Source organism: Papaver somniferum, chromosome 11 (assembly GCF_003573695.1).
Source record: "Papaver somniferum cultivar HN1 chromosome 11, ASM357369v1, whole genome shotgun sequence".
Classification (NCBI taxonomy): Eukaryota; Viridiplantae; Streptophyta; class Magnoliopsida; order Ranunculales; family Papaveraceae; genus Papaver; species Papaver somniferum.
Genome location: NC_039368.1, coordinates 34,674,329 through 34,694,354, shown reverse-complemented (window position 1 = coordinate 34,694,354; position 20,026 = coordinate 34,674,329). Strand labels below are relative to the sequence as shown.

General features: G+C 35.1%; 1 protein-coding gene across 1 annotated transcript; it reads right to left on the bottom strand.

Annotated features, from left to right (window-relative positions):
• Nucleotides 1-526: 526 nt before the first annotated feature.
• LOC113320176 lies at nt 527-4,840 on the bottom strand. The gene is made up of 2 exons (XM_026568115.1): nt 3,517-4,840; nt 527-1,011 (listed from the first exon to the last, which is right to left on the bottom strand). Exons 1-2 carry the CDS (start codon nt 3,867-3,869, stop codon nt 948-950), a joined length of 417 nt encoding a protein of 138 aa, XP_026423900.1. The 5' UTR covers nt 3,870-4,840; the 3' UTR covers nt 527-947.
• Nucleotides 4,841-20,026: the final 15,186 nt, after the last annotated feature.

Sequence of the window (20,026 nt, the reverse complement as noted above, 5' to 3'; positions counted from 1 at the left end):
GAAAATGAAACTCACTACTACTCGAGTGTCTTTGCTGTTTCATCATAATAAATCTTAATTATTGTTTCTCTCCCTACTTTTCTAAGTCCAACTGTCACTAATTAATCTAATCTAGTATTCATATCATGAATTATTAATCCCAAACCAGATTTTTGATTCGTTATATTAGGTGTCCTAGTACTAGGCTAAATCATCACTTGCATTACCCTAAAAACAAGTTTTCATCATCAGATTCGTGTAACCAAAGAGCTAACAATTGATATTGTTGTTGGTAGTACGATAGTGCAGGTCAGGTTCACTACCCATTATATATGAGCTACTTGATCTTCTTTACAAAAAAGAAATGAACACAGACTACACGAGTCTGTCCTCAACAGCTACATGAGTTCTTGAATGTTAAGCAAACCTGGAGAAATATACTTGTATTACTCAATTGCTTCTACATAGAGCCGGATTCTTTTTGCACTGGGTGTAGTTAAGAACTTGCAGATTTAACGGAACTGGTTACAAGAATGGTCAAGTATGATTGAAGCAATAATCTATTTGTATTATATTACCGAGCAAAGTAAAGTTTCTTGAAAACCAAAGGCATCAAAGTCAGACGAACAAAATGCTCTTATTGCTGCCAAGTACAGAGAACACTGGCACTAGTGTGGAACAATTAAAGTTCGAAAAAGTTAGTATGAGTGAAAGCCAAACTGCCAGCAGAATGAATGAGCGACTAGCTACAGTTTTGCAGCAGCTCTAACAAATCCACCCGCTGCAGTTGCTGAAACGAAACTAAATTCTGATCATCATCTACTTACATCCATTGAGAATTGTCATGCATCTTGCAGATTGGTACAAGAGGTTGTGCTTAGTAGATGTGCACGTTGTCTCGCTTTGTAGCTGCTGCAGCTGCTAGCAATGAATATGCAATGTTGTGAGTAGTAAACCAAATTAGGATCTCACTGAATAACACAAACACAGCCTCGAGTACTTTCGTCATCGTCATCTGATTCTCCTGACTCACTGCATTAGAAAATACAACTAGTGATTAAAGGAAGTAGATTCATGAAACTCAGTTATCAAATTTCTTATTCGAACATAGTAATTCACTTATTTGCAGAAAAGAACTGCACTTGATGGATTGAAAACTTGAAATTTCGGCATTACTGAAATGTATTCTAATGCTATTCCCCTTAATAATCATTTATTTCTCTTGACCAGATAGATGAGGTTGAACTTTAAGATTGTTATTTAGCATTTAAAGTCTGTTAATGAGGCAACCAACTATCTTCGTAGTCCCAACCCGTTCGCGTGAGTAAGCCCGTGTATTTGGAGTGAAAATGTGAATAATCAGACTAAAAAAAAATGGAGCTTAAAGGCCTAACATGCACGAGGTTTTAAGACAGTCAACACCCAGATTCTGAAAGTTCCAACTACTAAGGGAGGTGCATAAACTTGTAGCAGAATGGTCCTACTTCTAACAAAGTATGGTCACATTAAACATAAGCGGCGCCCAGTGTGTGCAATGCTCCAGAGCTCTATAGCTCTCATAACATGTTAAGTTGTTAACGAACTTCTTATTCTAAAAGTTGAAATTTGAGAAAAGAGTAACAGCAGATAACAAACATCTGGGGTAACAAGGAAGGGACAGACACAAATAACAAACAATAAGCAGAGTTGAAACCTCCCATTGACTGTGTGATACGGTTCATCAAAATAACAATGAATGATCTGAAATTATTCACAAAGTACAATGAAGCATACCAAGACAGATGTGGAAATGGTCTCACTTCAGTCACAGTAGACATGAAAACGAATTCCCAAAATTTTCAGAATTTGAACTGAATGCCTATGCAAATGCGCATAGAGAAGGATAACGCAAATGGAATAGCAGATAAAACACAGTATAATTAACCATATAATTTAGAGATAAATGGGAACCTGAGTAAGCAATGGCTGTTCAATTTGTGTCAAGCGCGAAATTTTAGCAAATATCTGCATGGATGAAGAGACCTTCTTGTTCACACGTAGTGACTAGTCTTGGATTAGGACGTAAAAATCTTCCTGAATGTGATTATGTAGAAAAGGTGCTTCTAATGACAAATCAAGAGGCATGAATTTTTACTTTATAGACTTATTATATCAACCATCGGTGTCTCCCATGAATAGTTTGTAAAACTTCTCAATATAAATTGAAAGGTTTGTAGGAAATGAATTTCATTTTGAGTTAATTCTTCTCAGGGAATAACTGATCCTATCCTGGAGATACCATAGGCTTGTTTGAGGTTAGGTTCCACAAGGTTCTCCCCTAAAGTAACTTTTTTTCTTTCTATGGAGTGTCTTATTGAGGATCTGTCCTAATTTTGAATGCCAAGGGTTACATTAAATCTATCTTAGTAGGGAGGTAACAGTATGCCTCCGGAATGTGTAATATGTTAACCACTTTCCTGATTATCAGAGATCCTTGTCCACTTCTCACTACATTTTTGTTTAGTTTAACAGTCCGTAAGTTCCCCATCTTATACTCGATTCCTAGAGCAAAAAATACACATTGGATACTTGGAGAGATTGATAGAGATTTGGGTGAGGTTCTCGCCCATAAAAAGATGCTTAAATGGTAAATGTGGATTACGTCTTTAAGACTTAGCTACCCTGAGCACACCCTTAAACCATATTGCAGACCTTTTATTATCTATAATTATAAATTTCACCCTACACTACTTACCTTTCAAGATACTAAGTCCTTCGATAAGTTTACTAAAAGACTAACCACCGAACATTTATACCTTTAGCAATGATCTATTCGAGGAATCCCGTCATCACCATAATCCTCTCAGTTGCAACTACAATATTATTTGCAACCACATACATTTTTAATTCCCATGTACCGAAGTCAATAATCTCAAATCAAATACCAGACACAAAGCCCCGAAGAACACACAAAACAGCCAAGTATGCATCTAATGGTAGTTTAGTACCCACTAAGCCTTAAGAGACATTGAAATTGACCAACAATTGGTTAACCCAAAGACTTCGTCGTCCATATTAAAAGGATCATGTTGAATTGCGCGAGAATATGCATTTCCTAGTCCTGCTTCATTGGAACTAGTGGAAACATTACAGAAAAGGTGTACATAAGACCACTTTGTTCCTCTCTTTTGGATGTAAGAGCACGCGACCCTAGTAATTAAAATATAGTGTTCCAAAATTTCAACTACAAGAGTAAGTTGACAACTAGATCAAGGCTAAATTTAGACATCAAACATTTCAACTATACTTTGACCTGATAGGTGATCTCTGATTCTCTCATCTAAATTCATGTACTCTCAACAACTAAATTGCAATTCAAGCAAACCCAGTACAGAAAAATATATCTAAAATTCAAGCTCAAAACATTTAATTCACAGGATATAATAAACATCATAAAAGAAGGAACTAATCTGAAAGCAAAATCTATAAACAAAAACTGATCAAGTCAAAGAAGAAAACATATTAAAAAAATAAAAGAAATGTGAATGTTGAACTAACCTGGGCTCAAATTCCTTGATCTCAACTAAATCTTTCCCTAATAAATCCATCCACTGAACTCTAGCCTTTTCGACTTGTATCCGAGGTTCGGAATTCGGTTTCTTTAGACTACTTTTTGGTAAAATTTCAATTTCAATTTGTCTTTCATCTAAGCTTCCCTTGTCCTCCACCTCCTCCTGGTCGTCAACCTTCTCACTACATATCTCCCCCACTGAATCAGGAACTGAACATACTGTTGTAGGAACATTTGAACCGTTTTCCAATTTCAATGGACAAGGAGTGAGTAGATGTGATGAGGGTTTGCAAAAACAGATAAAAGAAGGACAATGGACTTTACAAAACAAAACCCTCATCAATAACAAAAACTTGTTTACATCAACTCTTTCATTTCAATCAATTGAATTCTGATTAGAAGTATAATCTGACTCAAGAACAACATAAATCAAATATTTTCAGAATAAAACAAGAACCCAATTCTCAGTAATAATTGCATAAAAAAGGGGATCAAATTAAAGAAATCCTTTTCTCTTTCTTTTCCTAGTAGTTGTAAGCATCCGTTAAAGAATATAAAAGGAAGGAAAAAGGAAGTTAAACAAATTCTGACAAACCAAAAAGAAGAAGAGTAAAACCCAGAATGAGATCTCTGATGGTTAAGGAAATGAAACTAGTAACAATCAAAACAATCCCCCTAAATTGTCTAAAGAATCAATGTTTCTTTGGTTTTGATCAAAAGATGCCCCCCCTTTTTTCACTAGCAATCTCACCTGAAGGAAAATAAAAGAAAAATAAAAGAGTGACTGTTTATTCTATTAGTATATGGAAATGCAATGACAAGGAATACCCTTCAACAGTTCAACTCCTCTTCCCTTTTTTGAGGTTGAAAGTTGAAACCATTTTTACTATGCAGTCCACCATTTTTACTGTGCAGTCTCTCAATAATAGGTTTAGGAAGGGAAGATGGAAGAAACAAAAAGGAAAAAATGTTAGCTGGAAAGTTTATAATTGAGAACACCCATTTGGAAGACAAGCCAACAACATTCCAATTTGTAACTGTAGTAGTATTTCTATAGTCCAATGCAAAATGACTCTTTCAATGGTGACTCCTCCCAAAGATTGTAAGAACTCTAAATGATAGGAATATTAAATGGTTTGTATACTTTTCAAGAGTGGGCAGTTTGTATTTTCATAAAATTGGTGGAACCTCAAGAAGCATTCATGTTTAATCAATGTAAGATTAACTTCTAAAACATTCTTACAGCAACGTTTGGGATCTCATTCATTGCTTCAGCCTACAAGTGTAACTAAAACGTTAAACAGATTAAGGATGCTGAAACCAAGCTATCATGCAGAATGAGACCCCATTAATACATATTTAGAGAGGTGGATGTTCAGGGTTAACGAAAAGACCAACATAAGCTAATGGAGCGTCCCATCCGTAACAACTGTCGCCCTTCTTTTTTTTTCTTTTTTCTGTTTGCAGCCAAAGAATCCAAAGTGAAGCCCGACATAAATGGTTCATGGTATAGGTAAGAATTTGTTTATTAATGTATTTTTGTGTGATATGTAGGGTATTGGGGTGTGGACTAGCACGTGTTTTTGTTTCCGGGGAAGAGTATTGCATTGTTCGGCATTTGGGTTTCTCCAAGACTCCAAGAATGAATGAATTGCATTTTCGGTTTCATAATCTCATAGCATCCAATCCATCCTTTCCTTTTCAAACGTGCTTTCTTAGAGCTGGCTTTGGGGGAAAAGATGCTCAAATGTTTGGCTTTTAGGCGATGAAGAAACACACGACCAAACTCAACGTTTAATTTCAGAGTTAAAGAAAACAATCATACAGCCTCAAGACTCAAATTGTACAATAATTTAGAACTTAGAACCAGTAATAATAAATTAGATCATCGTCACCTGACTCTTACGGTTTTGAATGGTTAAACCAGTGGCGGAACCAGGTTTTAAGGTAGGGGTTGAAATTTCTTATAAAATTGATGGACTGAACTCTAAAAAATATATAAATAGGAGGGCTAAATGCAAGAAATTAAAAGATTAAAGACAAAATATTAGAAAAAATAAAGACTACTTAAGGTAGGATTATAGAAAAATTTTGTTTTTATTCGGCGGGGTGGGGTAACTCCAACTAGAGGGGTTACGTTACATATAATGGAATCTAGTCTTTCTTAGAAACGAGCGAACTATTGAAAAACACCAATACTTGAGTTGGAAGGTTACTTAAGGAGACTCGTAGGGTTCTGGAGAATAAATTGCATTTTTGGTTTCATAATTCCACCTGATATCCATCCTTTCCTTTTCAAATGTGCATTCTTAGAGCTGGTTATGGGGAAAAAGATACTCAAATGTTTGGCTTTTAGGCGATGAAGAAACACACGACACATTGTATGATTTATATGGGTGGATATCTAGGGGTTACCATTTAATCGATCTAACGGTCAGAATCGCTTAGGATTTATCATCCTGCTAATACCGGTATTTCCTTTATAAATCGTGACCAAACTATCTTGCCAATTCAACCTTTAATTTCAAAGTTAGAAAAACAATTATAAATTTATAAAGCCTCAAAATTCAAATTATACAATAATTCGAACTTTTTTTTTCTTCGAACTTAAAACTAATAACAATAAATTAGATTATCTTCCACTGAACTCTTACAGGTTTTAATGGCAGACTAAATTCTATAAAAAAAGTTATAGATAGAGGGGCTAAATGCTAGAAATTTAAGGATTAAGGACAAAGTATTACCAAAAATAAAGTCTAATTGTGGATTATAGGAATATTAGGGGGGTTAGAGCCGGGTTTAACCCACCCTTGGTTCCGCCGTTGGTAAAATGATAAAGCGTAAAGCGATTTCATGCACTAAATCACGTCAGTCCCTATTTCGAATCATTCTCAAAACGTATAATTTATTTCCCTTTCTCTTCTCCAACCTAATGACTCTTCTTCGTCCTCCATTTTTTTTCAACCTCAATCCGTCATTGATTCAAAAACTTCTATCTCCGAATAAATACTTCTACACATATGGGTCATCAAAATAAAGTTTAAAGTGAGGTAACTAATCGTAATGTTGTGGATAAACTCAAAAATATATCTTACTCGAGAAGGAAGAAAAAAAATGATTGGTGAAGAATGTGAGGTAGGAATAATCCCAATTGAAAAGTTAATAAACCCATTACCCTATTTTGCTTTTATCGTTTTGACTGTTAATGTCGGTTAGGAACCAAAATTGCAGTTACAGTAAAATAGTCATCATGGTCCTAAATCATATACCGTAACAACTTTTCATATACACATGTATATGGTGAAAAGTCATCATGGTATGATCCGGAACCATGACGACTTTTCATAAGTATTCTCGTAGACGGTGACCAAATTTTGGGTTGCCATGGTCGACTATTTTCAACCATGACGACTCGGTTATTGTAAAATACGCAGTCGGCTTGATCTGCCATGGTAAAAGCAAAAACCTTCACGACTTAGTGATAGACGCATTTATATGTCTAATTTGTCCTCAATGTTTCGTATTGTTGGTACTCGTTTTCGTCCTTATTATGGTGTTTTGTGTATTTTTAGGTATTTTTGGAAAAATCGGCTCGAAAAATCACTCGGAACATCCCGGAGGACACTTGCTATACGGAGCCCAGATTTGGCTAAGAGGCACCCCCAAAAAGGCAGCTTCTATTCGCACCCCACAGCTGGTTAGGGGGACACCATCTTCTTCATTTGAAACTTAAAAATTGGCGGGAAAAATGTGGCAGCTCTCTGAGAATGTTTCGATCGAAATTTGAAGATGTTCTTGGTGGACTAAAGGGCTGAAACTTCATGGGTAGTTGTGATATGTCATAAAAGAGCTGGTATGGGTGTTTGTTTCGATCAAATTTGGATGGAAAATCCGTGACAAGGAATCAGGGCAGCCCGTGCATGAGAAGAATAGTTCACGGGTTTTGGAAGATTTATGCGTGTTCTGCTCGTGTATGATGACTCTAGCAACACTCTGGACCGTGAAGAAGATAAATGAGGAGATTTTGCAGCTGTAGAAACACGTGAGAAGCTAAAACAGGGAAGAAAATATTCCTAGAATATTTTTCTTCACTGCCGAGTTTAATGAAAATTTGTGAGAGTTATGGCGTGATATTTTGCTGCTGTTGAGTATATATAGGGTGAGGGGATCATAGAGAAGGGAGACGGAGATATTGGGAGAGAAAAAGAGCACCACATAGCGAAAAATCAAATTTGCAGAGCTGCCATTTCTGCTGCTGCAAAACTGAAGAACGGACCAGCACCAGCAGTCGTTTTTGAACAGTGACAGCAACTCATTCTGTGGATCGCAGTTTACAGGCAGACTTAAAAACGCAACAACAACAGTAGGGCTCTTTATAACGGTTTTTGCAACAGTTATAAGCGTAGCAAACCCGATTTTTATTAGAATTCTCCCTTATTCATCATTTGTAACCTTTTGAGCATAAATGAAATCAACTTTTGAGCGTGTTTCCAACATGATGAGCGGCTAATTCTCTCATAACTGAGGCAATGGATGAAGCTATTCACACATGAACAATGGGTAACTATTTCATTTTCTCTAATATTTAATTATAATTCACTCAATCACTGCTTTTGCAGAGTTCTTAAAAGTTTACATAATTTTCTTCATTAGTTGTGATTCAATTAGATAGGTTATGCTTTGGTTAGATAATCTATGCTTAGGGGATACAATTAATTTTTGAGAATATGTTTGATTATTTGTGGATTAAGAAATAAAGGATAATTAGAGTTATGAAATATTTGACATCATTCATGTGTAATAGTGGATTCTAGTGTCTTGGTTATTTTCCAATCACTTGAAATCAATTTTGAGTTAAGTTTTCTATATTTTTAAGTTCTATTAACTCTAGAATGCATTGCCTTCACAAGCCTCAACGAACTCTTTACTACAACATCATTGAAAATACCATCACTTAGAATAATATCGTAAGGACCCTTGGTTGGACCATGAAGATTATAGATCAAAGAAAAACAACCATTTTTGTCCCAAAATAGCCTGAGTTTTCATGGAAAAATAAAAAAAACTGGACGATTTAGAATAATAATGTAACTACCCAAGGTTAGCGCGATTCTACAACAAAAACAAAAAGAAAAAACATTATGTGTCGGCACTTGTCCTATGCGTAGAATATATTAAAACAAATAAATATTCAGATGCCATTTCAACCTAAAATTTACGTAAGTTTTTATTTTACTTCTCCTAAAATTATAGATTTTCTCAAAACTAATAATTTCCCTCAAATTAAAATTTGATCCCGGCTATGCCTTTGATTTTCACTCCGCATAAGTTAATGCGTCCAAATTCTCTAGTGATGCAGATTAACTGAACGGATTCTGAGTCCATTCTTTGATTTTTCATCTCATGTGGGGAGAACGGTCCAACAAATTTCTACATTAGATTTGTGATGCGTGGTTGAGGGAAAAACATGCAAAATCTATTACATAATTGTGAATTGTTGCACATTTTTTTATCAATTGAAGGGGTTTATTCATAGGACTAAAAATGGTGGTTGTGATTCCTTGCACCAAACATCTTCACATCACAGGTAATTTCCAAAAAAAATGTGCTTTGATTTGTTTCTCCTTTAGGCATGCTATAGGATTTTGTTCTTCATAGATTATTTGTATTTTTTGCAGTTTTTATTTATTTATTTATTTATTTTGCTTCTTGGTGTAAATTTAAATAAAAAGATAAGTGGTCATCATAGATTATCTCTATAAATCGTTTTTTGATGCACGGTTTTTCCATGGTTGGAAAATAACTTAGTTTCCATTTAATTTATGGATTTAATTGAAATTTTGCGATTCATGATTTTAAGGATCTTTGAGTGTATTATTTACTTATAGATGGAGAACAATATAAGAAATCAAATAATGAGATAGTTAAAGATAAAGGTCTTAGCAACAAATCACATTTAATTTAATTTTTATTTATGATCATAACTATAAAGGAACCCACTCAAAGTGGATTCATAACAAAAAGAGGTTACAAATATTATATACTTTTGATGTTTTTGGCTGGGATGAGACCAGGATGGTCGGATGTGACGTTTCTCTTAAATTGTTGTTCGTTCGTCTAAAGTTCAAAAACTTGTTTTGTTTTATGTTATAGATTGATTTTGGTAACCTTAATGATGTTATAATGATTTGTAATCTAAACAAAATTTGTAGATATATATGATAGCTTTCATTGCGCTTTTAATTTAATCAATTTAAGGTTAATATGAATTTTAGGTTAATATTTTGGTAATATGATGTAATCTGCCCAGTTTTTAGGAATCCATTGTAAATTTAATAACTATGGTTTGAACCGCGGGTTTTGTTTGAAACTTTTGTATGATATACTTTAGAATGTCCTGGTTGCATAGAATCAAGATAATTAAACCTTGATCGGGTTTGTATATTATATTATACAAGTTTATAGATTTCTTATGTGAAATGATAGTATGATTGTTAAACTGAGAACTGTTGTGAAATTACAACTTGTTGGTGATGTGGTTTGGAGCATTAGGATGTATGTTATATGAGAATATAATTTTATAATAAACATATATGCTTGTTTGAATGGCGGGCCGAGGAAACTCGTGCAACTTATATGAATGACCCCGATAAACGATGGCAGGGCATTGAATTGAGAAAACTCGTGATATTTATAGAATGACCCGATAAGTGGCTACACGGGGCACGGACCGAGGAAACTCCTGCATTAAGATTAATGAATCAGTTTGTTTGATGGATATATAAGTAAATCCTTGAAGTTGTGTTATATTTTCTTGTTGTGTAGTTTCTTTAATTGATTTATATTTTTTGCATGTTTTTAGAAAGGGAATGCATTTTATTGAGCCGTCATCTCACCCCAATTGACATTCTTGCAGATATTGCGGAATGTGGAAGTGGAAATTAAGAAGTTAGCTTATTGATTGTATTTACTAAAATGTAATTTGAATTGATATGTTTGTAGAATATGTTGTTAAAGATGATGAGCGAATTCATATATTTGGATTCATATTATATAAACCTCAATTGTATTTGGTGTAATAAATAAATTTTAAAAAATGTTATAGTTTAATTCTGACCTGTAATGCGTTAAGTTCAAATCTCCATATGGCCTTGATCCTGGCCCGGAACTCGGGGTGTTATGCAAGAACTCAGTTTACAACTACCCATTTCTTTTTAACATATTAACACCTCATAATCATCTTTTCCTCCCTATAATATCAAGACACTCAACACGACCTCAAGTCACTTCTATCGTTCCTTGCCTTATATAATCATTCAAAACCCTTCACAAACTCCGACATCAACCAGTCTTTTTTCCCTTTCTCGTATTCAGAAATATATCATACCCCTTTTTAGATACAACCACAAATCCCTAGCACACTTCACAGAGTCCTCTTTTTCCTTCAACTTCCTCCAACTTTTTATTCTCTTGTTGTACCCGGAAAAACTAGCTCTCCAATAATCATAATCAACAAGCTTGCGACCCATGTGGATATATGCTCGAAATCTTGATCTACATATACACATCAAATAACAAAATAATTATTGAATTTTTTCCCGTAGCATTTGTGTAAATGTTCATCATTAAAAATGTTTGTGCTTTCTTCTTCCCACTCTTCATCTGAATCTAATAAGACATATGGGTTAACATTTCTTCCTCTCGTATCAAGAAAACTAAAGCAAGTTGGTTTTTGTATCAGCTGTTATACCCATATCCATTATATCAAATAACAAATTGAGCGGATGCTGTAAAGAGATATATTTAGGAAATAAAACCGAAAATTTGTGAGAATTGAAGGTTTGTAATGATATCAAAAAAAGTGTATTGAGGTGTGAGTCGAGAGTGGATTGAGCAGTGTCTATATAGGTGTTAAGCTAGCTAACTCGCATGGTTGTCCGACTTTAAGATTCAAGTTGGAAAATTGTTATCTAAACTCAACATTCATGTTATAGATCAAACAAATGGTTGAAGTGAGAGGTGAATCAAAATCTCTTCGCCAACAATTTAGCATAAATAAGTATGATCCATCGGATGAAGACATTTTTTGGTGTCTAATAGTTCCACTCTTTTTGCCAAATAGTTGGGCACAAATTCGCCAAATCGTTGGGAGAAATTTACTCGAATCAAGTAAAAAATATAAGAGCTAGCCTATAGTTCAAGCTATCGTGGATGGAAAGTTGAACCTTGAATTTAACATCACGAGAGTTAGTCTTATGCCCAATTTGATCAGTATCATATACAGTGGGATATTTATATTGGTTTATCCACTTGGCCCAACAATTGTGTTGATTTGGTTATTATCATTGGAAGAGACATGTTCTTAGGGTCGCGTGAATTTTGACAAAGATGAGAAAAAATATGGTTATTCCAAAGAAAACCAAAAATCCCTTATTAAAATATTTTCTATAATTAGTCTCATTTTATCATGTTTTAATAATTTTAATTAGTTTAGTTAATCAATTATTGATTGTAAGATTAGGTTAATGATATTTCACATAGCTAGATTTCAAGATTTCAAGAGGGAAGAAGAAGAAATTCATGCAACCACAAATAAATATTTCCTAGGTGTAGATGCATTCGACCTAGCCATAGATAGGTTTGTTTTCGAATTACGAAGAACAAACACATTTCCTTACAATAGGTGTATATGTCCTAGTCGTAAATGGATATCTCCTAGCCGTAGATGGATTCATCTTACCGTATTTGGGTTTGATGTCCAATTACCAAAAACAAACACATTTTCTAACCATAGATGAATAATTGCTATAAATGGGTTCCATTAGCCGTGTCTGGTTTCGTTATTTGATTATTAAGAAGAAAACTTTCATAATCACAACTGAATATTTTTTAGCTGTAAATACATTCGAACATTAGTGAATCTATCCTTCGGTTGCAAAGAACAAATACATTGGATGGATATTTGCTAGCCGTAAATAAGTCTATTCTTCAAAATAAAAATAAATAAAAAATTATAAATTGATGCAGTGGTTAATATTAGGGTTGATGGGTAATATAGTAATTTTTTTCTTGCTTTCCCTTTAATATTCCAACAGCCATATAAATAGGTATCCATGAGAATTTCCCTAGCTAGGGTGTGTACCGGTTGTTCGTGGTTGTTTCATGCTTTGCATAGTCATTCAGCAGAAGCTGGGGTTCTTTCAATCATTTTGTAGTTATTCACAAATCGACCTAAAACCTGAACCCTAGAGCGTCAAGCTGGGAAGCAGACTAGCACCTTTATCCAGGGCCGTCTCATTGTTTCTGAAGGCTCTAGGTGGAATCTAACACAATCTTTAAAGTATGACTTTTCACCAAACAACATCCCACTTTTACCCGTCTATGAATATTTACATATATCTAATATAAAAAATATTTATATTTTAAGATCTTCGTTTCTTGGTTTTAGAGAAAATAATTAGTATTTCAAACCGATATTTGTTTTTTATATGAATTATTTGAAATTAAAGATTTAATTTTTTTAAAATGGTTACAAATTGTCCAAATTCATAATGGCATTATATGCGAAAAAAATATTTATAGGAAAAGAAAATAAATCATATTGCACTAGAAAAGGTATATGTAAAAAGATATTCATCAACAACGACAAAAGTTCGTATAATGACACGTCGTGTTTTTCACACGTGAGACACATTTCAACAAATAAATTAGTCGTACTTCAATAGTAAATGTATTCATATACTTAAATGAAGTTTTTCATGCAAAAAAACTATTCCTAAATGCAAGAGATTAAAATATGCTACAAATTTCGCATGTGTAAAGCATTTTTTTTAATATAACATTTTTATTTAACATTTGATAAGTGGCATAATTCGTATATATATTTGGGGTTTTGCAAATCCTAAATTGAATATCGCTTTGGATTTTATGGAAATGTTAAATTAAAAGAATTTTGATGGCTAAAGCGGAAATTACAATTTGAAATATGGGTGAACACCCATTATCTCGAATTCTTTTTTGTACGAGAATAAGAAAAATATGTTTGATAATGAGTAATAAAACAATATCTAAATTCATTGACTCAAGCACAAATATTAACATATATTTACAATCTCGTTCAAGAAGGTGTATTGGGGTGAATGCTCGTTTAAACACACATACCTAGGTATGTCGAGTACGTTGTCAAGTTTGGATCCCAAACTATTTTTTGATTTAGCATACTAAAGTCAGGTAATAGAGCCTTAGGATTTTCCAAGTTACTTAAGAAGAATTAAAAATTGAAGATCATATTATATATGTATATTTTACTATAGCAAAAGTTGAGTATTTAAGTAAATGATCATATCGGAGAAGATCATATCACGGATTAGCTTTTGTTAAGTCTAGTGATATTTCAACTTCCTAAGCTCTTTTTTGTCGAGAACTCGAAACTAAGCTTGAGAGAAAGCACAAGTGTTTTAATGTAAATCTCAAGACTTTCAAATTCATTGGTGAGTTTGTAAAGTTGTTTGTTTTTTTTTTTTGTTTTTTTTTTGGTAGTTTACTCCTAATAATTTTCACTCACTTGAGTTCATGAACACAAAAGTTTGAGTTTTTGAATATATTGCTTGTAAAACTCAAAAACTAAAGTCAATTATGCTCGCAAACCTAAATATGTAAGTTCAAGAACCTGTTGTAGAAATTTCTTCAGAGACCTTTTTGACATTTGAGTTTGCGAACCTAGTGAAGAAAATTTCTCCCGCGATTTGAGTTTGTGAACCTAAAAGGGTGAGTTCACCTGCGACTTTTTGAACATTTGAGTTCGCGAATCCAAAGGCTTGGATCTTTCCTATAACTTCATTTGCGTTTGAGTTCAATATTATTTTCTCTCTTATGAGTTCAATATTATTTTCTCTCTTATGAGCTCACGAAGTCACCACTTAAATTCATGGACTTAAAAGATAAACAACTTAACCTAATAAACTATTGGCTTTGGACCCATTCAATATTCTTTAATTTTGAAGGAAAACTTTTCACACGCTTAATAATTGTTTTTTCTTAACTAATTCCATTGTATGGAAAATTTTAAGTTCTTTTTAAGATTTTATCTAGATTGAGATTCAAAATTTTAGATCTTCTTCTAGGCTACTGTGTCTTTGTACACAATATATTCTCGGTGTTACTTAGAGCATTGCTCTGTCAAACTCACAAGTGTTGCTATATCAAGCTTGTTGTCAAATTTAGTTTTCAAAACTATATCTTGATTTACAGTATACTATTAGGTAACTCGGTCTAGGATAGTGGAGTTGAAAAACGAGCCAGTCATTATTTGCATTCTACTGTTTGAAGGCGAAGATCAATCGAAGCTTTTGAAGAACTTCAGCGACAAAAGGTAAGTGAAGACTGAACCACCTATTTCTTAAGTTATATTCACCTTTCTATCCTTGAGACGATTGTCGCATAAGTAATTATACTAGCTTGCATAGACAAGAATTTCGAGTCGAGAACTAATTATTTAGTTTACGAATTTCTCGAAATATAATGACGAAGCTTAATGAACATTTGTTCATACTTGATCAAATTCGGTGGAGAACAATTTATTGTTCGAAACCAAATCATGATTCAAGTTTATCATTCAAAAATAGCCTGGAACAGTGATATGTGGCATTGATATTTTCATGAATGTTTCGAATTGATTTAGTGAAATATATAACCACTATATTCGGATTACAAGACAGTGTTACCAGTCTTACAAACTGATAAAACTGTTATATGTCTGAAGTCGTATTACATGTATTCGTACACGTAGCGTGAGTATTTATATATCGACTTTCAGATTTGTGTGATATGCATATTCGTATGTACATCATGGAAAAATCTGCTTGTTTCGTGATCCATATAGGTACGTATATTCGTATACAAACCATTGTGGAACTGTGGTAAGGGAACTGAGTTAAAATAATCAAAGCGGTATGCGAGCCAGAATTGTTCTATATTCTAGAACCAGTTTAGTACCCAAACCGGTACGCAAGCTGGATGTTATGTGAACTCCGGAACTACCAAAGGTCTTAAGTTTGTAAACTGGTACGTGAACTAAAACGTTATATAGACTCCGGAACTTTGAGTTAGTTCAAAGTTTGCAAACCGATACGTGAACTGAAAAGTTGTGTAGAGTCCGGAACTTGGTAATTATATAACTTGCAAACCGGTTTATGAACTGAAAAGTTCTGTATACTCTAGAACTCGGTAATTGCATATAAGTTTACAAACTGGTCCGCGTACTATGACTTAGCCGATTCACGAACGATTCAAGTAATTGTACTTTGTACATTTACAAATTATGTCGATCATGATTCAATTGCGATTAAATTATTTCTATTGCATTTGATCATTTCTTTGATTAACACTAGACTCATTTGCTCACATGATTGTGACTCAATATTAATATCTCAGTGAACATGAAAATGAATGTTAATCTTTTAAGTTCAAATCGGCTTGTTTCGGCTAACCATGTTGAACATAGTCTTTATACACGGTTCAGTTACGGTTTACCTAACTGATGAGTGCCAAATATTGTATATATTTATCCCTTTTTGTTGGCATTTAACTCATCTTTTGTGCATTAATTCTACATTTTATCCCATATTCTGTATTTTCATTGTTTTCAAGAATAAATATTTTTATTAATTAATTTTGCATTTTTAGGTAATAAATAAAGTTCGGATGAGTCGCGGAGCGAAAAGAGCAGAAAAGTAGTGAAAAGCCGGGAGAAATTACGCAAGGAAGCCGCGAAGAATGGTGCGCACAACCTCATTTTCTACACACAAAAGCGCCTCCGTTCTCAGCCATCAGATCAGTTCTCAGAAGCATCCGACGGTCGCTCCTTCATAGAGCATCAAAATCAGATGTCTCTGCCAAGCACCACAGCGCTGAAATTCCAAGCCTTCAGATTAGATGGTAGTTGAATCCAACGGTCGCTCCCTTGCTGTCCATCAAAGTTTGATATCTCCGCCTAACACTACAGTACCTAACTCCATCAAGTACCGTTCATTTTGTTGTATCATATAATCCAACGGTCTCTCATCGCTTACCTCCGCATCACCGTCCGATCTACTACCATCTCCGCATCTCGCAGCTCAGAGTCACAGATCATCAAGACTCGATGAATCTGCCTTACACCCTAGTACCCGAGCCCATCCACCTAACCCAAACACACCCCCTACCCAAACACAGTCGAGCCATACCCTCTCCACCATCTTCTCCACAGCAGAACCACCGTACACCATCTCCTTCACCTCCACTGTCACCACCACACCTCCACCAAACACCACCATACCACCTCAATCATCATCCTACACATAATTGAACACCTTCCCCCATCATTCTAGCCCCTTATCCCATCAGCTCATTACCTAACCTAAACCCTAGGTTATGGATTGATGGATTAACGTGTGCTAGAATTGAAATTGGCGCATGAGAAATGGAGTAGGAGCAATTACAAAGCATGGGTTGCGATCAATTTGATGTGCTACATCAAGTTAGGTGAGAAATTACTGAACCCTAGTCTACTGTCAGTTTGGGTGAAAAATTTGGGGAAGAACCCTAATTGTATAATTTGGGTCTGTGACTATAAATAGCACCATGGGTTGTGTGTAATTTTCATGTTGGGATTAGCCCACATCCAGGACTGCTAAGTTCTGTTAATTCTCTTGTCCTGTTGAATTTTCATGTTTCAGTTAAATGTGCTAGTAGTTAATTCTCTTGCTGTGTTTTGTTAATTTCTTGCTTTGTTCTGTTATATGTTAAATGTTCTGTTAATTTCTTGCTCAGTTAGTATGTTCTGTTAAATGTTCTGTTATAAATATGTTAAATGTTCTGTTATTGTTAGTTCAGTTAGTTGTATCCTGTTTAGATGTTGCTCACTGTTAGTATCAATTCACTATCATGTTTGTTGTTGCTTTGTCACTGTCAATTTGAAGGAATGCTAGGCTAGGTATCTGTGAAGCAATGTGCTGATTGTGCAATGGCAAGAAATCAGTGCTCATAGCAAGCTGATGTTCTTGCCATTCTCCTTGTATGCTTAGGTTGTAGTGTTGATTGTGCATTGGGAGAAGCTAGTGCTTATAGCAAGCTAGTTTTCAACCCATTCTATAGGAATGCCTGTATTCTTGCCTTAGTATTGCTTCTTGTCAGTTTCTTTATCACCCCTACCCTTGGCCTTAGGCCTTGGTCCATTCTTGTTTTGTTCTTTGCTTTTGCTGTTGCCCTGTTGTATCTTTCATTTTATTTTCTGTTGCTTTTGCATTGTTTTGTCCACTGTAATTTTCATTTGCTTCTGTTCACTTTTATTTTGCTGTTGCTTTGTTCCTTGCTTGTACATTCTATTTGCTGTCCCCTGCTGTGTGCTCTCTTGTGCTGCTGTGCAGCTCTTTCTTTGCACTGCTTGTGCAGCTGCCCTGCCAAGCTGCTGCCACTCTTGCTCCTGCTGCTTGTGCTGCTACTTCTTTTCTTGTTGTGCACTTGCCTTGCTGTGCACTTTCATCTGCTGCACTGCTGCTGCACTGCTTGTGCAGTTGCTACTGCTGCTACCACTTCCACTGCTGTCAAGCTGCTGCTGCTCTTGTTGCTGCCTTGTCTGTTGCTGTCAGGCTGCTGCTACCCTGCCACTCCTTCTCCTGCAGCCAACTGAACCCAAGTTCCAATCCAACTGAGCCCAATTCAAATCAGTAAAGCCCAAAGGCCCAGACTCTTTACTAAAACAAAAGCCCAAGATCTAGACAACTGAGTCCAAAGCCCAAATTCATTAAGGCCCAATCCAATTCAGGCTTAATCAAAAGCCTAAGTTTAAGGCCTAAGCCCATTTGCACTTCAAAGACCAAACTGAGCCCATGCTCAGTTCCTTTTATTGTGAACAAACCCATTAGCACTCAAAGCCCAATTTAAGCCAAAAGGCTTCAAAACCCAACAACAATTTAGGAACCCAATTAGCTAAAACACTTCCAAAACACACCCGATCTCTGTGGATCGACCCGTACTTGCACGAGCTACAACTGACGACCGTGCACTTGCGGTATTACTGTAGGCCCCCGTTTTTATTGCGCTTAATTTTATACATATCTCCGGGCCCACCAAGTTTTTGGCCGGGGATAATTTTTAGGACCTTTTAGAAGCCTACCAAGTTTTTGGCGCCGTTGCCGGGGATTGGTGCTGTGTTTTTCTTGTAGTTTTATTAGCTATTTTTGCATTTCACTGCATAGCATTTGCATCTGCATCTGCTTCACTTCATTTGCTGTTGGACCTGCTGTTCTGAACCAGTTTTTCCTCTGCTGGGACGCCACCAAGGAAAAGAACCAAAGCCCAACTGGGTTTTTGCAACAATATCAGAGCAGTTGGGCTGTGCTTAAAAGGTAACCCATTTAAGAGAACCCGAATTGTGGGCTTCCAATTTTTAATTGTGGGCTTGTAATATTAAAGCCAATTTTTGGGCTTTTTATTTTCTGTTGGGTTTGTAATTAATTTTTGTGGGCTTGTTTGTTTAATTTGTGGGTTTGTTTAAATTCTTTCATTGGACTTGTATTTTGGACTCTGGGTTTAAACCCAGCTGAGCTTGTAACCGATTGTGGGCTTGTTTCCACTCAAGAGTGGACCTCGAAACCAAAGTTTTAAAACAAACGTCGGGCCTTAACCACCTGGGCCAAATTAAACTTTCAAAATAAAACTTAGTGTTTCGTGGGCCGCAGCCTTCCTCCCATTCCATTAGAGGACCAACAGTGGGCTTGCTCCCAATTTCAAAAACCAAAAATTTCTCCCATAAAAACCAAAGTTTTCCAAATGTTTCCCTAAAAAACCAAAAATTTTCTTTTTCCCATCAAAGCCAAATGTCTCCCGACAAAACCAAATTTTTCCCAAAAAGTCCAATCCCATTAAAAACCAAATTTTCTTGTAGATAATGTGTTAGTTAAATTTCCTTTTGTATATATTTTGTGCTCATCCATTGTGACTCCTAATATGATGGATTTTTGCCTTGAATAACGGAGTTTTAATCGAGCTTTCGCCGAAATCGGGTATTCTCTCTCCTTTTACTCTACTCAGCATGTCCCTTTCCATATGTTGCATTTTAATTCTTTCCATATTTTGAAACATTGAGGACAATGTTTAGTTTAGGTTTGGGGGTATAGAGTAGATACCATGATAATATGCCATAATTGAAAACAAAACTCCATCTTTTTGAAAAAATTGAAAAATTCCAAAAAAAATTAAAAAATGAAAAATCATAAAAATGGAGCTCATTTACCTTGAAATGTTGACTCTTGTGCAAATATGTATTTTTATTAGGAGTCTTAGTCTAGATATTTAGGCACCCTGATTCTAGCACAATTCACATAGTGATAAGAAATTTGCACGCGCACGATCTACCAATACATGTATGGCCTCGATCTTCAAGGTGTTTGATAGGAAGTTACGATTGCCAATCACTTTAGAATACTGAACGAAACTTGACTAGCTTGTTCTTTGGTT

What these genes read in the sequence shown, in the direction of transcription:
- LOC113320176 (XM_026568115.1), bottom strand. Translation starts at nt 3,869, where the DNA reads ATGAGGGTTTTGTTTTGTAAAGTCCATTGTCCTTCTTTTATCTGTTTT. An exon ending in ATCAAGGAATTTGAGCCCAG is followed by an intron (nt 1,012 to 3,516) that starts GTTAGTTCAACA and finishes TTTCTAATGCAG; the next exon opens with TGAGTCAGGAGAATCAGATG.